At 44.1% G+C, this 23,269-nt stretch overlaps 1 protein-coding gene across 1 annotated transcript in view; it reads left to right on the plus strand.

The window, feature by feature from the left end:
* Nucleotides 1-605: 605 nt before the first annotated feature.
* The window catches only part of LOC310787018 (uncharacterized protein), a gene marked incomplete at both ends in the record, with an annotated part of 71,117 nt that continues 48,453 nt past the window's right edge, over nt 606-23,269 (plus strand). Inside the window, one exon of the mRNA XM_083648340.1 lies at nt 606-720. Coding sequence (XP_083504466.1) covers nt 606-720 — 115 coding nt within the window. The remainder of the gene's footprint in view (nt 721-23,269) is intronic.

Genomic DNA, 23,269 nt, shown 5'->3' on the forward strand with positions numbered 1-23,269 from the left:
GACAGCAGAATAAAGTAAGACCGTAGTTTTTATTATCTGTCTCTATCTTTCGCTTCGTATAGAAATGTCCAGCTAAACAGCTAACGTTTAGCACGTAGGAGACGACTGTGAAATACGAAGGAATGCTTGGCGTAATTTGAGACATCTCCAGAGCAGTGGATTTAGCGGGCAGGCCAGCTGGCTCACACACACCGGCTGCATTTGGGTCAGTCTATCTGCACTGTCCACTACTACTACTAGCGTTAGCAAGCTGACCACCAAGCAATTAGCCGCTCTGCTAGCCAGGCAGGCAGCCTTAAATAGGTTTCTGTGGCCAGTGTGGCCACCGAGGTCGCAAGAGTGACCCAAAGTTGATCCAGATATTAATGACAGATATTAAGAAAGCTGTCCACATTTCGTCATATTAACTAGGCTTAGTCACCACCCCGACGTGCCCGTACTGGCACTGACAGCTACTGACATGACAGTCTGCCTACACAGTGTGGGAACGATTGAAGACAGGTCCACTTGTTCAGTCTGTAATGTAATTGAACATGAACACGTGTTATTTGAGCTAATGTTGATTGCACAATTGTTGAAAATGATTGTGTTTTCATTCAAACAAGATGTCTCACCTCATCGTCCCCGGCAGTAAATGGTGTTCTCTTCATTTCAGGGAGGATCCAGAAAGAACATTTGATCTGGTTCTACAGGTGGCATGTCCAACATCTGAAAATGACGGTAGGTCATTCCTGCCACTAATAACAGACTGTCACTTTAACCTCATGATCAGTGTTTGTTTGATGATTGTTTTAAAAATGCTGAAAATGAATTAATAATAGCATCCATGATTTATAAAGAAAATTCATTTTAAATGACCGTAGTATACTAGATAAAAAACAAACTTATCAGGAACAAGTCCATAGATAGCACACTCCACAAATCCGCAGGATGACCCAACTTTAAAAAATGTATAATTTATTTGCAACAGTCACGTTGTTCCTGACTGTTGCAAATAAATAAATGTTATTGCATAAATTATGCAAGTTTGTTTTTATCTACTATATAGATTTTTCTTGCTGTGACCAGCACCTCCCGCTTCGGATGTTGCACGAGTGCTCTCGTGCTGACATGGTCATTATGATATTGATAAAGAAAAAACGTTGCAGAATGTTTGGAATGTCTTTGTATGTTATGTTTGGAAAAATGACTGTGTTGCGTAATTACAGCGTTAGTCATTGTGAGACTATACGCTCAACGTGTAATGTGCAATGTTAGCAACAGTGTTTGGTCTTGTCTCAATTGCTCTTGCACAGTATTTTAAACCAGACAGCTAGCGCCAAAGCGCTAAAATATACTGCATGCCTGATTCCAGCCTAGTGCAATAAGGGTGATCATTATATCTGTGGATGTTCTGTGTGCTCCTTAGTTGACCCCTCTCAGGAACAACTTGAGGCTAAGACAGTCAAGGTCGACACAGAGTTCAGACTGAAGCAAGCAATGTCAGAGAAGCTAGTTGCTACGAAGCCTTTATTAGCATTATCCATCATTCGTTTATTAGACCCATTTATGCATTTTAAACGATGCTTTCATCACGCCCAGCCATAAGGTATTCTATTACACCTAACCATCGCAGGAATGTCTCCTGTAGCTGTGACACCAGACAGGCTGTTGTAGAAAGATCACGGGTCAGCAAACTGCATGAGCTGTGCTGCTGTTTGCGATGGTCAAACATTCCAGCAGACTGGACAAAACGTGGTCAGACCAGTCCAGGAAATGACTCTGGCCACCGAAGAGCAACACCATATTGCACCTTTTATGAATATGGGAAATAAAACAACCTATATTTCACATCAATATCCAATGTCAGCCTTAAGTCAAATATCATGTCAAAACATTTGTACTGCATATTACACCAGGTCTCTTGTTTTCCCCGCTCAGTTCTGACGTTAAAGAGGTGTTATGTGGACGGTTCACTTGTGCAGCTGCTGAGTTGACCAGAGTGGACTGAAAGTTATCCTTGGATGTAGTTGTGATATTGGATTTTAAACCAAACTCATAAACCACCGGCCTATACTGTAATAAACTGACTTCCCCCATGTATGATCCAGGGTCAGACTCATATCCGGACTCCCGCTCTCTGGAGCCCCGGCTACATAGCAACGTTTGCACACCCCTCTTTTTCAAATGGAACGTACCCCCCTCCTGCTCAGTCATTGGACAGAAGTGCTCCTGTTGCTCTGTGCTGAATCCTGATTGGATCATCCAACTTGCCTGTTCATGGAGTAGGTAGTAGTTATGATTGCTCAAATCTCACAGGAGCTCTAGATGTATAGTATCTGCCGGTTGGGGGCTTATATTTTTTGATAGATAGTCTTTTAAAGGCGAGGTTTCAGATAACCAAATGAGGAATGGCCCACTTCTCCCTCACGCTGATCAATTTCCCGTTCTTGAACGTGGCTTTGACTGAAGGCTGGATGAAATGAAATGCACACACACCGTGCCACATGGGCTTTGTATCATTGTGCTTAGAGGGAGTTGATGGATTATGTGTGAATATTAAACATGCATGTCTATAGATGCATTAAGCCCTGCGATTTGACATTTCTCATGTATGTGCTGCATGCATTTGTCTCAGTTCTGCCATGCAATGTTTTGCACACACGTTTATTATTAGCGGAATGGGTTACTGCTATGAGTCATGCTGTAGCAGACGGGCTTTGGCCACGCTGAGCAAAACCTCCTCAATCACTCACCGCAAAACTCGAGCTGTCTTTTCCTTTGGCCAAACATTAGATTCTCTGCCAAACGCGCCACTTCACATTCACACGTTATCTTCAGCCCAGCTTCACAGAGGCAAACAAAACAATAGTGTGTGTGCAACCATGATAGTCTATAATTAAATTGTCATAGCAACGTGGTGTGGAGCATTTGAGCATTTTGAAGAAGTGGTTAGACGGTTTTTCAGCTTGCTCTTATTTCTCATATCTCCTTATAATTTAGGGGAGTTTAATTTTTGACATTGATTTTGGCTTCCATGCCAGTTGTTGTGCACCTCCTCTCTAGCATGCATATAGCAGTCTAGCTTACAGTATTTTGATGTGTCTGTGAAAGGCTATCTTCTGTGAGTGACTAGAAGTTGCTAGATCTTTGCACCCATGATCCTGCGGACGCCACACCACAGCAATGTTTTGCCAGTTCTCACCACATCCTGGTTGTGCAGGTATGAAACTAGCTCCATATGCGCCCGCGTGACATACAGTAGCAGTATTCAGCTAAGTGGAGAGGGTAGTGTGCGAGTCATGATCGCTTTGCAGAATTTGAAAAGGTGCACTTTAAAAAAAAATTATTATTATTATTTTTTCAGATTTTTCCCCATTTTCTTCACAATTGTACTTGACTATTTCCCCTCTGCTGCCCCGGCCGCTGCTCCACCCTCTGCCGATCTGGGGAGAGCCGTAGAGACTAGCACCATGCTTCCTCTGACACATGCGTAGAGGCCAGCCGCTTCTTTTCACCTGACAGCGGGGAGCTTCACCGGCAGGACGTAGCACGTGGGAGGATCACGCTATTCCCACCAGTTCCCTTCCGCCCCGAACATGCTATATAATTAAATTGTCATAGCAACTGACCAGAGGAGGCGCTAGTGCAGCGACCAGGACACATAACCCTCAGTGTTTCCCCTACCATTCTACAGGCCTGGTGGGCCAAATCATTCAAAACAATAAGCATTTTGCTTTTAGGAGCATTGTGCCAGCGTGCAGCACTGTTCCAAAACATGTCAACGTGTGTCGTTGCCTGGGAAACACACATCCCATAATACAACTGTTCGCATCGCATCCCATAATAGTATGATGATACTTGGGATGCCATTGCGAACATAGATGCGAACATGTTAGCTAAAAGTTTAGCGTCGCCAGCGAGGGCCCCCATTGTTGCGGTCGGGGTACGTTTCGAAATCCCTCCAGGCCTGAACATTTTTCTAGGGGAAACACTGACCGTAATCTGGCTTTCCACCCACAGACACAGCCAATCGTGCCTGTATGGACGCCCGGCCAACCCAGAGGTAACAAATATGGGGGCGCGAACCCTCCGACCCTCGTGTTGGTAGGCAGGGAATCTACCGCTATGAAAAGGTGCACTGTTAAGTAAAGATCCTCTAGGCTTTAGGTGGTCAGTACGCTTCTCTCTCTTCTTTCCTTTATTTATCCACCTTGTTTGGGGGCGGCTGTGGCTCAGGAGGTAGAGCGGGTCATCGACGTCCACTAATCAGAAGGTCGGTGGTTCGATCCCCGGCTCCTCTAGTCAGCATGCCGAAGTGTCCTTGCGCAAGACACTGAACCCCAAATTGCTCCCGATGGCTGTGCCAGCACCCTGCGTGGCAGCTTGACGCCTTCGGTATGTGAATGGGTGAATGTAGGCACATTGTAAAGCGCTTTGGATAAAAGCGCTATATAAATGCAGTCCATTTACCATTTACTGTTGTATATTTTGCACCTTCTCTAGGCAGCTCTATAAGCCAACAAGACACCCACAGCACCCGCCCACATGTGGCTGTCTTGAAAGCAGGCCTGCTTTTTATAGTAAGTGGTTTCAGGGTGAATAGGTTGACCTTTTTAACGCCAGTGATCTCAGAGTAGAATGCTCATGCTTTGCAATGGTGTGAACATCCTGGCCTAGAAACAGTCCTAGGCTTAAGCCTACGTCTTAATATTTTATTATGCGCCTCTCTTAGCTCACACTTGAATGCTGAATGATTCGGCAAATGCTTAGCCTTATTTACACATATTAAGCAATGGTAGATTAGAGATAAGCTACCATACGCAGTAAACAAAACCAATAGTGATATGTTTATTGTTTACACTAGAGTAAGCCAACCTGGAAGACGTGCTTAAACCTTAAAGGTCTGACTCACTGTCGAGTAGCCCACTGCTAACGGGGCCTCCCAAGAAGCCAGAGCATTTCTCATGTCCAACCATCAGGAGCATTCAACCACTCTGGATGACCATTCATCCATGAGCTTTGTTGCTATAGCTTCCATGACCTTCTTAGACCTACTGTAAGTTCAGGTCTGACGTCCAGACATCCAGATCAAGTTGATAGCTTGTCTTACTCTGGTCAAGCCAGATGCTATTTTAGTTTGTACGCGTTGTGTTTTGAGTCGTGTCATTTTGGATACTTAACTTTGGCACCGTCCTCAGTTTGTTGTTAGGTCCCCGCTGGCGCTTACTACTCCCATGGGTAGGTTTGGTTTTTCCTGTCTTGTAGACTTGATTATAATATGTGTTATAGTTCCAATAAAGTATTTTGGTAACCTGTTGGAGTGATGATGATCTCTAATGAGTCACATAATAAGAAAATGTTAGCAAATTGAGATGTCATGAGGGCATCTACAGTACATTACAAAAAGGAAAACTGTTATTGAGACAAAAAAAGAATGCAATGCTCACAGTTAACAATGGTGGCGGTGTGTCCGTATCTGCATTTGGCCCCCACAGGCCCTTTTTCCCCCATGCAGGTCCATGGAGACCCGGCCTCTCTGTTCGGCGGCAGCCCCTAGCTCAGCTCAGCTTAGCTCAGTTGGCTCAGTGCTCTGTGGATGCTCAGGCTGTGTGAGTGAGCGTTGCTGGAGAGCGTGACTGGCATGCTAGCTACTAGCGGGCCCTGGCTACATAGAGCCATATTGATGTGCTTCCAAGATGCTGCCAAAGCTAGCAGATGACGCTAGCGCTGCCAAGGCAGTAGGTGGGGACAGATGCTACCTGTCCTCGCCCCGCTCCCTCCAGCCAGATTGCTCCCAGTAACAAAGCAATAAAGTTAATAGATCAGCATATCCATTTTACAGCAACATTTATGCTGCAATTAGGGGAACGATTTGCCGTAAAAAAAAAAAAACGAAACTGTCAATGTAGTCATCTGGCTTTGATGTGCCAGTTTGTGCTGTGCCAGTGTGAGGCGGTTATCAGTCCTATACCATTGAGCATATGTCATGTTTTCTGTGAGATTATTGACAAGTTCATTAACTGCTTCAATACCTCGAGGCATCTCTTCTTCGCTGGTATCGGAATGCACTGCGGAGAAGGTTTGATTATGAAAATGATCAATGTCCTGGATATGTTTTAGGTCTCTTAGTCTTACTACAGATCTAAGTAAAGGAACCAGAAAGCAGAAGTGCGGAGTCGACGCAGTTTGTCTTTTGATCCACATGGCCCCTTCCTACTTCACTTGGTCCAAAATACCAATTATGAAAAGTTACTTCTGTTCTGTATCTCAAGAACATTCTTGCTGAGACCTTGGAGGTCCCACAGTGTCACCTCCCTCTAGCTAGTTAAGTTATCAATCTGCTTCCCTCTCTGCTGTAGCCCCCTCGAGCAGCACTGTGATATTCCATTTTCACAGATTCAGCTACACTCTTTAATTTTTTTCTTCTTCTCCGGCTTTCACCCCCTCCCCACCACCTCCTCCAGCCTCGGTCTTCACAGAGCAAAACGCCTGTGTGGTAGAACTTTCAGAAGGCCGAATGCTGACATTCTGCAAAATGGCAAAATTGCTCCTTGACCCCCGAGCACGCCAGTTCTGCGATCTGATTGGCTTCCGGCTGCGTGCGGAGTTCACGGTGGGCTCACACTCTGGCGGGAGGCCATTGGAGGGGGCTAGCAGATGCCACGGCAGCACGGAGGGTGTTGATTGGTCATTAGAGAGGCCACACTCCTCTACTCACACTCCTGGGAGAAACCCCTGGGTCTCACACTTTGTTGCCCACAACCTCTTTGCCTCTCTCTTGTCTCGCCCATTTAACTTTGCTAAATTAGCTTCCTCACAGAGAGCAAGATGTGATCAGAGTCTCTGCCTTTTATCTGCTTCGTACTGAACAGAACTGAGGAAGTCTCATAACTTCCCCGCTATGATCTCTCTAACGACCGCAATGTGAGTGAACTTTTAAGAAATCTCCACCCACGCCATTTCCTCTGTGAGTGTCCATATGATCACGTTTGACCAACGGTCCAACTTTCACCAGGAACCGTCTCCATTCAGGGTTCACTGGCTACTGTCTGTCTCTTATCCATCTGTTGTGTACTGTTGCCTCTCCATTTTGCGAGCAGTCTTAATGACCAGTGTTGGGCAAGTTACTTTCAAAATGTAATATACTACATATTACTAGTTACTTTCATTTGAAAGTAATAAGTTACATTACAATATAACTACTTTTGCATTACTTTGACCAAAACAACAGCAGCAGCAGAATGGCACCATCCCGAAAAATAATTTCAACCACCTTGAAGTCAGTGTAAACCGTCCAAAATTCTAAATTCTTTTCCTTTGTTATTGTCATCTATAGTGGTTATTTGCATAAAAATACACAGTTTGATTAGGAAATAATTGCATCTTTTTTAAATATGTGCTTTGATTTAATAAAATGTAACTCAATTTGTAACTTGAGTTACTTGACAAGTAACTGGTATAATATTACTGAAATCCTATAAGTAATAAGTTATATTACTGAGTTATTGCTAAAAGTAATATATTACATGTAATATGTTACTTTTGTAATGAGTTACCTCCAACACTGTTAATGACATGACTTACTGTAACATTGGACGTGATTGTAAAAATGCGTGACCCACATGAGAATCAAAAGTCACCATAGTTAACGAGGAGTTAAAATGACATTATGTTTTTTATTTCCTTGATCTGAAGGTCATAAACAACCCAAACTAGAAAGTCTGAATTCTGTTTTAATGCCATCATGCACGCTACTAGCCACTGAGCTATAGAGGAAGTAAGACTCATTTGATTTTAGGTTATCCAGATGACATATTTGGCGAGCGAATGTTACCGCTGTTCTCAGTGTGCTCCAGTCATGTTCTTTTGTTAGTCATTTGTAGCTCCCTATCCCCAGTCACTCATCCATTCAGAAGCTGTGTAGTGGCCTGCTGCTTGTTGGGTCCAGTTCCAGCTCCCTTTTTTTGGGGGGGACCAAATGTTGTGTTCTACACCAGAAGAAAAGTGACGTTTCAAGCTAGAGCTCTTCATCAGTCTGATGAAGAGCGTCTAGCTCGAAACGTCACTTTTTCGTAGTGCAATAAATACCGTAAAAGGAGCCCTGCAGTGTGCGAGCAGTTTTTATTCTTTTGTTTCACTGTTCCAGTTCAGCTCAGCACCTGCCCCTATTTGGGTTTGGATGTCTCTCTATTTCTCACTGTCCCCCCCCCCCCCCCCCCTCCCCCCCAAATAGTATAGTAAATATACATCCATCCGTCTTCAACCGCTTGTCTGGGACCGGGTCGTGGAGGAAGCCATTTCTCAGCAGTATAGTAAATATTGACTAGAAAAATGCTACTCAGCAATCAGCATCATCATGTCTGTTTGGCCAGTGTCTGCACAACACATTGATAGTTTCCTAGGTAAGAGCACAAATCAACAGTTTCCACTGCAGGAAATTATATATATATTTTTTTGCAATCACTCTATTTTGGAGTGCATCGATTAGATTTGGTTGCAAATAACTTATTCCCCACAAATATTTACAAAGCACTTTTATTACATTTCATTTCGTCATTTGGCAGACGCTTTTGTCCAAAGCGACTTACAATAATAACACATTTTTTGTCAGTAATGGAGCAATCGACTATGCAACACATTCTATGACAGCTACAACTTCTGAAGAAATAGTGGTAAAGTTTATGTATACTATTTCATAGCCCCTTTGTAACGTAATGCTGCCATTCACACAGCACTGGCCATACCGTTACATTCCACTGTTGTCATCTCCTGGAAATTATTATTATTATTATTATTATTATTATTATTATTATTATTATTATTATTATTATTATTATTATTATATTATATTATTATGCTTTATTGACAGAGATAGTTTGAGAGAGAGACAGGAATGTATGGGAGAGAGAGGGGAGGACATGCAGCAAAGGACCATGGGCTGGGTTTGAACCCGGGTCTCAGCAGGAAGCAGGGCCTTACTGTATATGGTACACGCTCTACTCTGTGAGCCCCCGGAAATGTTTGTTTGACGGCCGGAGTCTCTGCAGTTAAAACACACGGCAGGTTCATCTCTCGGTCCACTCGGCTGTGCCAGGATCTCTCTTATTTACACCATCTGTCCACTTCCATATTTTCCTGTATTCCTCCTCCTACAGTAACATTGTGCTTGTTCAGTCCATGTCTTTTTTTGGGCCCTTTTCTTTTCTTTTCTTTTCAGAAACAGGAAAAAAACGGACAAAAATAAAATAAAACATATTATTTTGCCAGAAAAACCAGACTTGTTAATAATAACCCGTTGATTGATCACGCACGATAGGTCTAATTATGCATCTGATATGTGCGATTTTGTAATATCCCAAGTGTTGGAGCTTTCTGGAATTATTCCAGACAGGATGATGGATGAGTAAAATGGTCTTTGAACATATTTTCTATCAGAATTAAAGGTTATTATTGTGTTGAGCAGCACCTCTCTCTCTCTCTCTCTCTCGCTCTGCTGAAACACGCATAGCAGGGCTACTCTCTCAGATCCAAAAGGGGCTTTTTCATGATTGTTTTCTTTTTTTCATTTCTGGTTGTGAAAGGAAAATCGAATGACCAAAAATACACAGACAGTGCTCTTGTGCCGTCAATCTTCTGGCATCTTTCACGCATACAGCCGTCGATACGGAGCATGATGACTAGTAGTAATGTTATACATCCTGAGCTGGGAAAGTGACTGCACACTGATATACTGGCATTACTACTGGTGTTACTCACATCTCATATCTCTACCTGTTCTTCCACTTCATTTCTCTTTAGGCCTTATTTTGCCCCCCACTCTAACCCTTATTGGGATGAACTGTAGTTGTGACGGGGCCAGACGGGCCTACAGGGAGAGTAGAGAGAGGGAACGGGTCACTGGGACTTTTCAGCTGGTGCTGTGTGTCACGGACCGGGCGCCCCAGGCATAAATATTTAACATTAAAGTTAGGCACTCGTTGTCCAGGACTTCCAGCGAGCGCTGTGTTGTGATTAGGGATGGGCATCGAATTTCGAATTTTCGAATAATCGTTGTTATTATCAAGGTCGACTTTTATTATTGAAATTCGAAATTCGTTTATTGAAAAAAAAAAAAAAAAATTTTTTTTTTTTTTTTTTTGTGAGTGAAATGTTGCATTGTCTCCCCTGATTCTAAGTATAGTTGAATCGCTTGGTTTGAGCAAGTAAAACAATTTTTATAAGCAACCTCTCCCTCTTCATGGGATTTCATCCGCCATTCATTTTTCCATAAACCTTGCTTAAAATGCTTATAAAAATTGTTTTACTTGCTCAAACCAAGCGATTCGACTATACTTAGAATCAGGGGAGACAATGCAACATTTCACTCACAATTTTCTTTTTTTTTTTTTTTTTTTTTTTTTTTTTTTTTTTTTACATTTTTTTTTTTTTTTACATTTTATTTTTATTTTCGAATTTCGATTAAAAGTCGACTTTGGCCAGCGAATTTCGAATAGTGTTTTTGCTAGAAATGCCCATCCCTAGTTGTGATCATCTATCTATCTATCTATCTATCTATCTATCTATCTATCTATCTATCTATCTATCTATCTATCTATATACTAGGCATCGATGCCTAGTATCGATACAGTATCCATAGCTCACTTGCTCTTATGACATCACTGATGACCACTGCGTGTCGCCGCCTCGCCTGCTCTATGACATCACACTTAGGGCAATCACCTAATTAAAAAATCTGCCTCCGCCAGGGCACCCGCACAGCCCAGGGGCGGAAGCCATCGTCTCCGTATGATGTCATCAGTGATGTCATCAGTGATGTCATCGGTCTGAGGCTACATGAGTGATGGGAGTAAAAGAAACCAGACGGAGACGTTGGTTTACGCCCCTGAGCCGAGCTGAGATAGCGAGCCCCTAGAAATCGATGCCTAGTATTGTGAAAAGCTGTCAATACTGGAGAGTGAGCAAAGCTTACCTGGTTTAGCTTGGACTGTTAGCTAGCTCTGTCGACAACGCAGCTTGTCTGGCCAGCCAGCTCTTGTGGTTCAGGAGCAGAACATGTGAGCGGAGCGGTGATAATTACCGCTCCTCGCTCCCGGAGCGGTCCTTTCCACCCGCTCCAGACCGCTCAAGACCGCTCCGCTCCAGACCGCTCCCCGCTCCATACAGATTCCACCCGCTCGCACTCACCGCTCCGCTCCGCTCAAAAGAATAAAAGAGATAAAAAGGCCAGGGTGTTTTAATTTGCGTTTAAACGCCTGGGCAATGGGCATTGCTCACTACAAATAACATGAGCTCAGCAGAGTCGGCTGCATGTTCGTTTCTCTTCCTTCTCGTCTCGCAGCAGCTGGCAAGAAAATAGTGGCTGTGCACATGGCCACGCACCAATGCGTTCTGTTTCGAACATGTTGTGATCGAAACTGGAGCGGGACTGAGCGGTACTGAGCGGGTGATTGGTGCCGCTCCAACTTTCGCTCCGGTACCACTCTGGTCCCCGCTCCCCGCTCAAGCCAAAATCCCCCCGCTCCGCTCCGCTCGGCCCACATGCTCTGTTCAGGAGTGCTCCGTTGCGATGAACCCTCTCCCCTTCATTTGTGGGACAGAGTGACAGACAGACAATACATGAAAACAAAAGATGCCTACAAACTGTAACAAACTAAATGACATGCTGTCGCAAACAACCGCCGCCATCTTCAGTGTGGACCGACATCAGAGGGGAAAGAGATCCAGCTCTGACCATTGAGCGATGTGACCGTGACGTTGTGTGACCTCTCTATTCACCTTATGCAGCCCCGTCCACTTGACCCATTGTATCACAACTTCCTGTTCAAAACGCCGGCTGTTTTTTACCTGCTCAAACTAGTCTGACTCACCTGGTCAAACCTAGTTTAACTCACATTATGGTTGTGTCTGTAATGCAAGGAAGCTTAATATCATCTAGTTACCTAACTAGATGATTGTTTAATTAGGTATCTCATTTTAATATAGGCGCTTAACCAAAGTCTCTTGCACACCTGAGAAGTCTTGTGGCAGGTGCGTAGGTGGAGTAGAATCATTGTATTGTACAAACATTATATACAGGAGTCTGGCTTCACAATGACCAATCATTACAGACCTCATATCAGTGGCAAAAGGCTTCGCCTTGTGGCTCACAGCCAGCTCCTCCTTCAATTAGACCTCAATATAGGTGATTAAAAAATAACTTGTTTCAGACGTCCTCATTCTTGAAGGTAGCATCGCACGCGACAGGTCGCACTGGTGCTGTTTCCATTGAATAGACAGACCTTTTCTGACCAAGCTTGACGAAGTTGTTTCCCAAAGCATTTGGCAATAAATTAGTATAAAACTGCATGGCTGATGGCTGTTTTCTCTAACGTTATTATTATAATCCAAACAGGTCGAGGCTTCACAGGCGAACGTTTCATTGTTTTTACACTTTTAATTTGAAGGCGAAGAAAGGAAATGGTACGTGTGAAATTATAGAATTGAGAGACCAGTGTCAATTCTATCTACTCAAACCATTTCCCGTTTCGGCCTTCAAGTTAAAAGCGTGAAACCAAGCTAACTAGAACGTTGGATTTCACCAACACATTGGTAACCTTACTTAAGCAATGACAGCTTGTCATTTAATACAGCACGGTTAAAACGAACTCCACTTACCCTTGAAGTTATCTAAACTAATGTTAACGTTAGCTAGCAACCTAACTAGCCGGCTGCTGTCCAGAACAGTCTCAGGTAAGATGCTTCCTACTATTGTTCAAAAGTGACTTTCCTGACACTGTACAAACATCTGACTGCACTGAAATTAAATAAAGGTTGATGTTATTGACTATTCTAGAATAAAAGCGAAAAGAAAGTGACAGATATTTGTTATTTAGCCAACGTTGTTTCACTTTTTTCTGATGCGGTCGGCTTTGTGGGCATCGCCAGTAGGGGCTTGCTCGGGCTCGCTTCGTTCTTCTTCGTCGATTGGAAGGGTCGCAAGGTACCATGGGATATCCTAACAAAACAAAGGTACCATCGTATGGTTCCTCGAAAATTATCCATAACCAGGTACCTAGAAAGGTTGCAAATTCAGTGAACTTGTGTATCAAACTGTTTTCAATTACAACTTCTTACCTACAAATGCCACCTACTGTATATTGCTTGTTCACTTGAGAATCAGACAGGCCCTACGTGTCAGACTAGGTTTACGAGTCACAGGAAGTGTGTATTTACACTTCCTGTTAGCCTCTCAAGCCAGACGGTCTTTTCTGAATAAGGTGAATATTTTCACTTTACCACACACGCACGCACGCACGCACGCACACACACACACACACACACGCACACACACACACACACACATACACGCACGTGCTACATACACTCACGCGCTACATACACGCACACGCGCAAGCACGCCCGCACACACACAGGGTGCGGCCATTGAGATATGTCGATGGGTGGGGCAGGTAGGGAGGGAGAGCGAGGGGGAGGGAGAGAGGGGAGGGGGAGGGAGAGAGGGGAGAAAGAGAGAGGGAGAGAGAGGGGGAGGGAGAGAGGGGAGAGAGACAGAGAGACAGAGAGAGAGAGAGAGAGAGAATATGCTGATGGCAGTAGTAAGCTGAGAGGTGACATACTGTGGGGGCTTGCTGGCTGTGCTTTCCCACTCCATGATGCAGTACTGAAACTCTAGGGACAATCACACACAATGTACGTGTGTGTGTTAGCAGGTACAGGTTTAAGTGTATATGTTCACCATGTGTGTGTGTGTGTGTGTGTGTGTGTGTGTGTGTGCGAGTGCAAGCGTATGCATTTTTGGCTGTGTGTGGGTGCGTGTGTGTGGGTGCGTGTGTGTGGGTGCGTGTGTGTGGGTGCGTGTGTGTGGGTGCGTGTGTTTGGGTGCGTGTGTGTGGCCGTGTGTGTGTGTGTGTGTGTGTGGGTGTGTGTGGGTGTGTGTGTGTGTGTGGCTGCGTGTGTGCGTGCACACTGCAGACGTGCGCGTGCGCGAGAGGCAAGAGACAAGCTGTGAGAGCTGCAGGAGGCTCATCTGAATTCACGGATGCTGCCAGACTGGGAGAACATGGAAAGACTTCTCGGCACTGACGCGCACAGCCTATTTTTAGACTTCCCTTTGCACGGCGAAAAAGTGGGGGAAGTAAGGGACCCGATCAATAATTTAAAAGCAGATGATTTTGATGAAGGCAGAACAGTTTCATCACAGCTTCATAGCATTGTTTGTGTGTGTGTGTGTGTGTGGCTAGTTTGTGGGTTCCAGAGAGCTAACAGAATTCCATGTGTTAAAAACAAAAACCAGTAGTCAAGTTGCAGGGTGACAGTCAAGCCAAAATGACCTGTTGCAGTATTTCCAAAAAGCACGACCGGCAGGTGACCAGAACCGACGGTTTTCAGATGATGGACCATTGACTGTTTCGGTTTTGATGCGGAAAACCTCCCAGGCAGAGGCGGAGCATATCGTGCCTTCCTTTATCGCAAAATAACTGGGATGTGGAGGCTAAATGACGTCACATCCATTTTGTTAGCGTTCCATTTGCAGAAAACTGGAGCTGGGAAGTTCACTAATACTAATTGATGTCTCTTAGTAGGAGCCAGCTTAGAAAGAAAACCGTACAAAAAAGAAAGAAAGAAAATCATAATCAGCCACAATCGGAATCGGCAGGTCAGACTATAATTAAAGGTCACTAAATAAATGGTTGCTTAAAGAGCATGGAGCAGGGTAATTCCTTTGCTAAATGTATACTTAACCTTGTCCCTATGTATATTTGAAAAGTTAATGCATCATTAAAAAAAAAAAAAAAAAAGTTTGAAAAAAAATATGGAGAAAAACACCTTCCTTTTTCAGAAGGAAATAACAGACTTTTATTCTGTTAAGACAAAGTCTGCTACGTCACAGTGGGGAGTGGCTCCCGCGTGCGTGTGTCCCTCTCCCCTCCCACTGCATGGTCAAATCAGTCGCATATTCAGGACAGATAGTCAGGTCAGGTACTACGCTAGTCAAAGTCAATCAGTCAGCCAGTTAGTCGGTCGGTTAGTTGGTAGGTTAATCACTAGTTCGTTTTTAGTATATAGTTAGTCATTTAGTCAGTAGCTGCCTGTAGTAAGTCGTTGTCAGTGAGTTTTGGGTCGGGTGTCGCCAGGTTCCTGCATGCAGATAACAAGTCAGTTTCACTCTGCTGCTGCTGCCTGTCTGCGTGACACTCTTTCTATCTCTCTCTCTCTCTCTCTCTCTCTCTCTCTCACTCGCTCTCTCTCTCTCACTCGGTGTGTGTGTGTGTGTGTACCTGCTGTCTGCGCGGTGACACGCTCTCTATCTCTCTTTTTCGTCTCTCTCACTCGCTCCGGGAGGGAGGGAGGGGAAAGAGCGAGTGGAGGGGCCCTCCGTCAGTCCCCCTCTCTCTCTCTCACTCGGGTGTGTGTGTGTGTGTGTGTGTGTGTGTGTGTGTGTGTGTGTGTGTGTGTGTGTGTGTGTGTGTGTGTGTGTGTGTGTGTGTGTGTGTGTGTGTGTGTGTGTGTGTGTGTGTGTGTGTGTGTGTGTGTGTGTGTCTACGCTGTGTGACACGCTCTCTCTTCACTCGAGGGAGGGGGAGGCTGCGGCTCTTTCCTCCCCGCACAGCACAGCACAGCACCGCTGCTCTGCTCTGCTCTGCTCTGCTCTGCTCTGCTCTGCTCTGCTCTGCTCTGCTCTGCTCTGCTCTGCTCTGCTCTGCGCCGGGCTGTGTGCAGCCTGGGGTCTGCTCTGCTGTGCGGGAGAAAGAAGGAGGAGGAGAAACCGCCACCTCCACAGCCAGCCACCTCACACACCCCAACTGTGCCCGGCTCGCATGCCTCTCGGTCGGCTGGCCGGACAATATGCACCCCGCTGCAGCTTCGGGAGGTTTTCTCACTGTGTTCGGGACTTCGAAAACTCGGCCAGATGGCTGGACACATACGTCACTTTTGCGTGTGTGTGTGTGTGTGTGTGTGTGTGTGTGTGTGTGTGTGTGTGTGTGTGCGTATCGAATTACAGTCCGCACCTCGGCCCGCCTCCGCTCGCCTCGCTTGCTTTCTCAACTCTCTCCGCGGTCCGTTGTTTCATAGCTGGGCTGTTCCTGCTCTCTTTCACTGTCAAAATTAGGCTGAGGCCATCGTATTCATGTACATAAACATTTGCTACCTCCTCTTCCTCCTGAAAACCGGCGTTAGCATCCATAGTGTGTGACTGACAGCCCTGACCTAAGTGATGACAGACAGAGGGACAGACGGGCATGCCTGGCGACTCCCCACTCTGACGTCAGAGTTTTGGGGTCCAAGATGTCAAAATAAAAGTTCAAAAAATAAAACGACCCCAGAAGTCACTGTAGTGTATATGTAAGTGTCTTAATGTGAAAATCAAGTTCCTCCATAATTCACCTACACATTGACTGATTGGGGTCTCTAACCTGCCCCATGCTCTTTAATGCTTAATAAGCATTATAAATCATTAGTTAATGCTTACTACCCATTAGTTAATGATGATTAACTCTAACCCTAGCCTCTGTTCTTTTATAACGGTTCAGGGCTCTGGTACACATCCAGAAACAACCTAGCCATTAACTAACCCGAACTATTAAACAATGTGTAAATTAATAGTTAACATGAACACCATTAGTAAATGATTAGTAGACACATTAGCTAACTGTTAATTATGGGTTAATTAATACTTATTAAGCATTAATTTAGTATTACTTTACCAAATTTGGAAATCTGAATCAGACAAGAAAATTGCAATTGGTGCATCTCTAGTCATTATGACTAAGCCCTTCGATGAGAATGGATGCCCACGAGTATGTATGTAACAGGTCATGGCACAGCAGATGGCACACACACACACACACACACACACACACACACACACACACACACACACACACACACACACACACACTCACACACTCATTCTGAGTCAAAGAACAATGATTGGCTGGTTCTTAAGTAATACCAATGTGGCCTAGTTTAACCCGCAAATGAACAGGATTAGCGTAGCTACAGCTTTTTAATGTAGCTTCGGTGGTGCTAATCTGCCTCTACTCTGGCAAATGGGATTTCATGAAAAAGCAGTGCTGTAAAATATGTTGACGTTTGTGGCCGTCACGCTGAGCAGATTTTGTGATGACAGAATTGTAACAGGATTTGGGTTTGACCGGTTTGACTCAGCACTCATGACGGAATAGTAATGAGGAAGGGGAGTGCAATGCACAATCATCTTAACTCATTGAGTGCCAGCCACTTTTGGAGAACGGACGCTCCCAGTGCCAGAGTTTCAGAGCGTTTTCAGTGATTTCTCGAGGCCCACAGAATATTGTGTGATATTACTATGTAAACACTGAACACGCACAAAGAACGATGAGACTCTATTCTATCATCTGCAAAAAAAAGTATATTGATCCCATTTTCCGTTCTTTAGTTATGAGCCGGAGAAAATAGCTTGATTCATCCAAAAACAGCAATTTTTTTCTAGAAGCTGAGATAATTGGCCTTTTGTGAAATTAAACATTTCAAGCACATCACTGACTCTGAAGCTTGCTGCTGGTGGGCATCGGATATTCTGGCTTGCGTTTGTCAATCCTGTCCTGCTGCCTGGGTCTGTCTGGGTGTTGCGTGCTGCTCTGCGTGCCCCCCCCCCCGCCCCGCCCCGCCCCGCCTCGCCTCGCCTCAACTGCACACTCCTCCTCCTGTCTGTGGTGGCTCTCTGCTGAGTTTGCTGTGCGCGACATCCAGCTTTTTTACAGCGTTCCGCGTGTGTTTGTCACCGGCAACGATGCTTCCAGTTGAGAATAATAACAACTCCACGGTGTGGATGTGCGGATGTGCTGTCGCAACCGACACGGAGCGGCTCAATTGTGGGAGCAGATTGGCTGCTGCAGGCACAGCTGCAGTAACGTGCTTCAGCATATCGATGCATACGGATGCGATGCGATTTCCGTTTCCATAACGACTTCTTCTTTGTTTTTTCCTTGCCTTTCTGTTATGTGGAGAGCACTGTCGCCACCTAAGGGTTCTGTAAAATAGGTTATAGACCTCCAATAGCTATAATATTTGTACAGGAGAGGCAGAAGGCTTTGATCGACGCCCCACCGTCAAAAAACGCAATTGACGAACATGTCCGTCCTTGGCACTCTACGTTACTATTTGAAATGACGAACATGTCCGTCCATGGCATTCAATGAGTTAATAGTGTCGGCTTTTCTATAAAAACATTTTTTCTTCTTCTTCTTACATTCATGAATGAATATGGTTGTTGATTGAGTAACTGTGTTATAATGTTGATAATTATCTATGTAAATTTAGTCTAGTTCTAAACTCTGGAACAGAGTATATTAGAGAATAGGGGTTGGACTAGACAAGCATCTGCTTCCTCCTACTCCTTTTCGGACATGACCATTTGATTAGTTTTTTTGTTTGTTTGTCTGTTTTTAATTCTTATTCTATTTTATTTTATTGTATATGTGTACATGTATATTTCCTTTTTTTAACGTTTGAAATACATTTTCATTCATTCATTCATTCAGAATTGTAACAGGATTTGGGTTTGAGCGGTTTGACTCAGCACTCGTGGCTCCATCAACAGGCACACTTGTATTGAGCGTGGTGGGAGGGATGGCTAAGACCAGAGGCTGTCAATCCTTTTCATATCCACCATCTCTTGGAGATGTTTCCCACAGGAAACCTCCATGCGTGAATCTTTTTATTTGATTTCAGATAGCACTGAGTGTGCAGAAATGCATCGTCTCATTCATTCTGTTAGTATGATCAAATGATAAACAGTACTAGTGAAATGACTGTATGTGACTGTTGATTTTGCAGTGGAGGATGCGCGGTCGCCTTGAGGATGCATAGAGACACTGCATGAAATAGGCCACGCCCATCACGGGGGGAAAAGCTCCGTTAATTTCCACACACCAGCGTCATTTTCCTTGAATGAAACAGCTAAAAGCTGTTGTGTGGTGGGGCTGCGCACACAACAAATGTAAAAAATCGCCAGTTCAAGTTTTTTTGTACTCCCGAGGAAAACAAGGAAGCCATTGAGAATTGGCGAGAAGAAAAATGTGGATGTTGCTGCTGTCAATGAAGTAAGTTGGAGTGTTCATCTTCCGTATATACGATCTTTTTGTGCAACAGCATGCGACATAGGAGAACGCCAGGATTGGACGGGAGTTTGTGTTGTCCCCCTTTTTTGGGCGTGGTTGGTTTCTGAATGATGACGCGCTCCGCAGTGTCTCTATGCCCTCAGGGTACGTGTCTCCAGTCAAGGCTGCTCCTGTGTTGCTTCACACCCCACATTTACTGTGGAGACAATTAGGGGTGCTCCGATCCGGCTAAGCCACGATCCGATCCGATTCCTGGGGTCACGATCCGATTCCAGAATCGATTCTCGATTCCAACGATTCTCGATTCCAACGATTCTCGATTCCAGAATCTAGAATCGATTCTCAATTATGTAGTTTTATATAGCAATAACACACAAAGGTAAATCTAAGACAAAAAATGACAAATGTATTAATGCTGAACTTCAAATTCAACTTCTGAAGTATTACAGTCGGGGCCTAAATTCATTTTGCAAACTAGGGGGGAATTCCCCCCTTATGTTCTTCAGATAAGATGGATTTATAGGCTGGGGGGGATCTGTAGACTTTGAGAAGGATTTATAGATTGGGGGGAATACATTAACCAGAGTTCTTAAGTGCAAGAGGTGGTGGCACCGTGGCAGTACAGTACACAAATGACATGAACATTTGGACACTTATTCAGCTGGTATCTTGCATGTTGCCTTCATGTGCACTTTTTTTTTTTTTTTTTTTACAATACAAAGAAGAATCGATTCTTGGGAGTTTGGAATCGATCCAGGAATCGTGGCATTAAGAATCGCGATCCTTTCAGAATCGATTTTTTGGGGCACCCCTAGAGACAAAGGCTGCTCCTGTGTTGCTTCACACCCCACACTTACTGTGGAGACGATGGCGTTTAGTAGGAGCCCTACTGGCCTTTCATTTGGGATCTGGCCCATTTCTCAAGACACAAAATGTAGGTCAATCTTGATGCCTCTGTGAACGTCTGAGCTGCATCACCATTTGTCATTGCAAATCATGTGACTCATCCACGAGGTCTTTGTTATCACACACGTCGCGCACACACACACACACACACACACACACACACACACACACACACACACACACACACACGCTGCATGCTCTCATTTAATTGGCCCAGAGGGGCTGAGCACGCTCCATGGACGCGCACACTCAAATTCCCTCACCCTCTAGTTTTCCCTCCAACTTCCAAACTTCCAGTTTCACTCCTTTTTGGAGTTCCGTGTTCATAATATGAAGAGGCAATGCTCCTCCATGATATCACTCGACCGATTAACCTATAGACCTTTTTCACAGCAGCCATTTTGTGTCTAAAAGGCAGGAAGTAACACAGGTGCACCAAAATATGAATTAGGGTTTCCAACTTCCAGTCCAGTTAGGTGTTCCAGTCCTGGGGCCCTAATTAGTGAGTTGGTTGCACCTGTGTTTACCCTGCCCTTTAGACACAAAATGGCGGCTGTGAAAAAGGCCCATTGGTTAAGGTGAGGCAAGACATGTTTTTTTCCTTCTCAGTCGGCCATGTCGACACGCCTTAATCCAGTCTGCTGAATCACTCGTTAGCCACGCCCACTTTTCCAAATGTCTCTGTGATTCAGAGAATATGCTTAATGAGGCAAGGTGAAATGATGATACATGTTGAAAGTACAGTATCTCTGGTGTCTGAGTCTGTGCTAGAGGTGCATAGCCCAATGACTGCTTTATGAGGTGAGATATGAGAGAGCAGTCAGTGTTGTCAGCTCAGCAGTGGCGATTCTAGAGTCTGTTGGGGCCCTAGACAAAGATTCCAAGGGGCCCCTTCCAACCAGCGTTCATCACAATTATTTTAGAAATAATTGGTCAAAAAAGTACAAAATCTAAACATTCTTTATTCAAAAACAATAAAAACCTCAATAAATAACCCAATGACTTCAACATTGTCACATTATATATTATACAGTGCACTTATAGTGATCACCTTGGGATGGGTCAAATTGATCACTATAAGCAGATGATCATTATAACAGATTTTCTCCTTTTTCTTTATTTCTCGTGCAGATTACCATGTAATTGACATTTGTATATTTATTACATGAACACAGTACATATAAAGTCATGAAATGGACTGCTTTGCTATTTACTCAATGTTATTGACTTTAAAAAAGACAGTAAGTTAGGCCTCCAGCTATTGTAAGTAAAAAAAAAATGATAAAATGTAGTTTTAAACATTTCTTCCACTGTTCTCAGGTGTGCCAAGGCTCAAAATGATCACTGTAAGCGGAGTATTGATCACTATAAGTGAATTATTTGCTTTGTGGAGAGGGTGGGTGGGGTTGTTGTAGATCTAGATCGCCTTGCTGCTTATTGATTGAGAGAATAAGTCCTGGAGTTGGCATTTGTGTCCAGTGATCTTGCTGGACTGATTCACAACTTGTCAGTCTGCATTCACTAGCCTACTATGTAACTGCTTAATCAGTAGGCCTCTCTGCTCTACTGTCTGGCTTTCCTTTTCCTCACCCTCTTTTTTTCTTTTTTGACTTCCAGATAACTTCTTCATTGTTCTTCTTTCACTTACAATTCAAGAGAAAGTACATGAATCGTGCAAGTTTGACAGGAAGGATTCACATATGTTCTCTTGAATTGAAGGTGAAAGTGAATGACGTGCATGATTCAAATACATTCTCTTGAATCTACGTTTCACTTTCAATTCAAGAGAATGTACATGAACCACACGAGTATGACGGCAATGACATGGGGCCTCTTTAGGGGGGTTTCAATGTCATTGCAAATCGTCCATTGGTTGTTTATGGAGAGGGAGCTGCGGTCATTGCTGTGGAGTAAAGCAGTGTTTCCCACAGGATTTAGAGTATTTGTGGTGGGGGACCGCAAACCCCCTAGGGGGATGCGGGGGCATGCCCCCCCGTGAGATATTTTTTAAACATTTTAAAGTAAAATGCATGAATTTGGTGTACTTTGAGAAAGCTTAAGAGCAAAATTAAAAGGCTAGATCTATGAAGAACTAAATTTCTCCCTATAGGTCAGGGATACTCAACTTGCTTTGCCACTTTCGTGAATTGATAGAAGGCGAGGGGCCAGTTAATAAACAAACAATATAAATTTTTCTGTAGCGGATTGTAGGTTTTTGGGGTGTCAGCCGGAGTTTAGGCTGACAATGTTGTGCACACCGGATAGTTAGTTAGGTTAAGTTAGTTAGGTTAAGTACATACATAAGTGCCTGGGTAGCGAGCAGATGGCGGTATTTGACAATTTAGCAGCTAAATCATAGATTATTGAAATGCTATAACAGAAGTATTGGCCAGAATGACATGAACATTTATTGGACACTTATTCAGCGGGTATCTTGCATGTTGCGTTCAGGTGCACTGTAAAAAAACCAAAACAATACAAATTCCTTTATGTATGGGAAACACTGTAAAGTTTCTCAGCCATCGGGGGCCCCCTAATGGCCCTGGACCCCAAGCAATTGCCTGCATTGCCTGTTCACAAGCTGCGCCTCTGCAGCCTAAGTAAATTATGTTAGACATTGGGAAGTGAACCAAATTGATTCAGAACATTTAGGCTTCTCTTGGTACTTAAGCTAAGCAGCATATTAATATCTTTGCCCTATGGGGATACCCAAAAGAAACAGGCCTACAACCCTATAGGGGCCAAAACTGTAGTAAGAAGCACTTTTTAAGCCATTCATGTATCCAATTATTGTGATAATACTAATTGTAGTCAGTTTGTGTGATGAGTGAAATAACTTCAGAAGGGAGAATAGCCAAGAAGAGAGAATTATGATAATGTGAGCCAAGTCTATGCTTGAAATACTCTTGCTTCATGCTTTGAACTACAATGGCCCTTTTCCTCGAATGGGGCATCCAAGATGATTCCCTCGAAAGTTCTGGTTCTCCAAAAGCTGATGTCCACATTCTCCATTGAAGATAATTGGGTTCATATTAAGGCATGTGTATGTATGTATCTGGGTGTGGATAGGTGTGTTACTGGGTGGATGGACTTTGCCCAGTAGTTGTCCGTCAGATATTCGTCCATCAATCCCGCGCCCGAGACCCCTGTGACTGTGTTTAGGATGAGTCAGACACTATTGTTGGCTTTTAACAGATACAGATGCGTCGACATCCCCGCAGAAAGATCGACTGTCTGTCTGACTGACTGACTGACTGACTGACTGACTGACTGACTGA

Source organism: Poromitra crassiceps (genome assembly GCF_964638095.1).
Source record: "Poromitra crassiceps genome assembly, chromosome: 12".
NCBI lineage: Eukaryota > Metazoa > Chordata > Actinopteri > Beryciformes > Melamphaidae > Poromitra > Poromitra crassiceps.